The sequence below is a fragment of the Myotis brandtii genome, unplaced genomic scaffold (genome assembly GCF_000412655.1).
Source record: "Myotis brandtii unplaced genomic scaffold, ASM41265v1 scaffold2089, whole genome shotgun sequence".
Lineage (NCBI taxonomy): Eukaryota > Metazoa > Chordata > Mammalia > Chiroptera > Vespertilionidae > Myotis > Myotis brandtii.
In genome coordinates, this window is record NW_005357800.1 from 133650 (window position 1) to 134430 (window position 781).

At 56.0% G+C, this 781-nt stretch overlaps 1 protein-coding gene across 1 annotated transcript in view; it reads left to right on the forward strand.

Annotated features, from left to right (window-relative positions):
- Positions 1-67: 67 nt before the first annotated feature.
- Positions 68-781, forward strand: part of SLC15A3 (solute carrier family 15 (oligopeptide transporter), member 3) — a gene marked incomplete at its 3' end in the record, with an annotated part of 10235 nt that continues 9521 nt past the window's right edge. Inside the window, exon 1 of the mRNA XM_014539183.1 lies at positions 68-205. Within this exon, the coding sequence (XP_014394669.1) occupies positions 191-205 (15 nt within the window). The remainder of the gene's footprint in view (positions 206-781) is intronic.

Below are 781 nucleotides of genomic sequence, written 5' to 3' on the forward strand. Positions count from 1 at the left end.
AGTGGAACTGTCCCCGGAGGCCAGGCTACTGGGCAGAGCCTTCAGTGGCATCAGGAGGGACAGCAGCTCCTGTGCCTTCTCCCATGCTCTGGGCATGGACTTGGGGGCACCAGGCCACGCTGGAGGCTGCTTGAGGGGTCTGGGCCTGACCCCCAGGACAGTTCCGGAAGCCTGACGTGACTTGAGGCGGATGGACACCTTGCATGTGCGTTCTTTAAAGTGGCCCTGGTTCCGTGGCTGGGAGGGACTGGAGTGGGCACAGCAGAGCAGTGAAGGCTGTTGCAAATCCAGGGGGGCAGTCAGACGGGGCGTGCGGGTGGGAGGGCTTGGCACCATCAGGCAGACAGCTCTGCCCGGGACCCACGTGTTCACACACTGCTGGTCTCCGAAGGGGCCATCCATCATTCCCGACAAGTGTTCGTCTGTATCCCGAATCGGCTGCCTGCTCTTCCCCTTAGAGCTGCAATTGTCAGATTCATTTACATCCCATTCAGCCATGGAAATGGTTGCTCATAATGGGACTTACTCGATTTTCTGCTTGAAAGTCCTCAGCACGGATTCCCCAGGAGGGGGCATGCCCGTCCCCCTCCATCGCTCAGAATCTCCAAGGGAGTAGTTTCATTTTATTTTTTTTAAATATATTTTTATTGATTTCAGAGAGGAAGGGAGAGGGAGAGAGAGATAGAAACATCAACGATGAGCCCTAACTGGTTTGGCTCAGTGGATAGAGCATCGGCCTTCGGACTGAAGGGTCCCAGGTTCGATTCCGGTCAAGGTCATG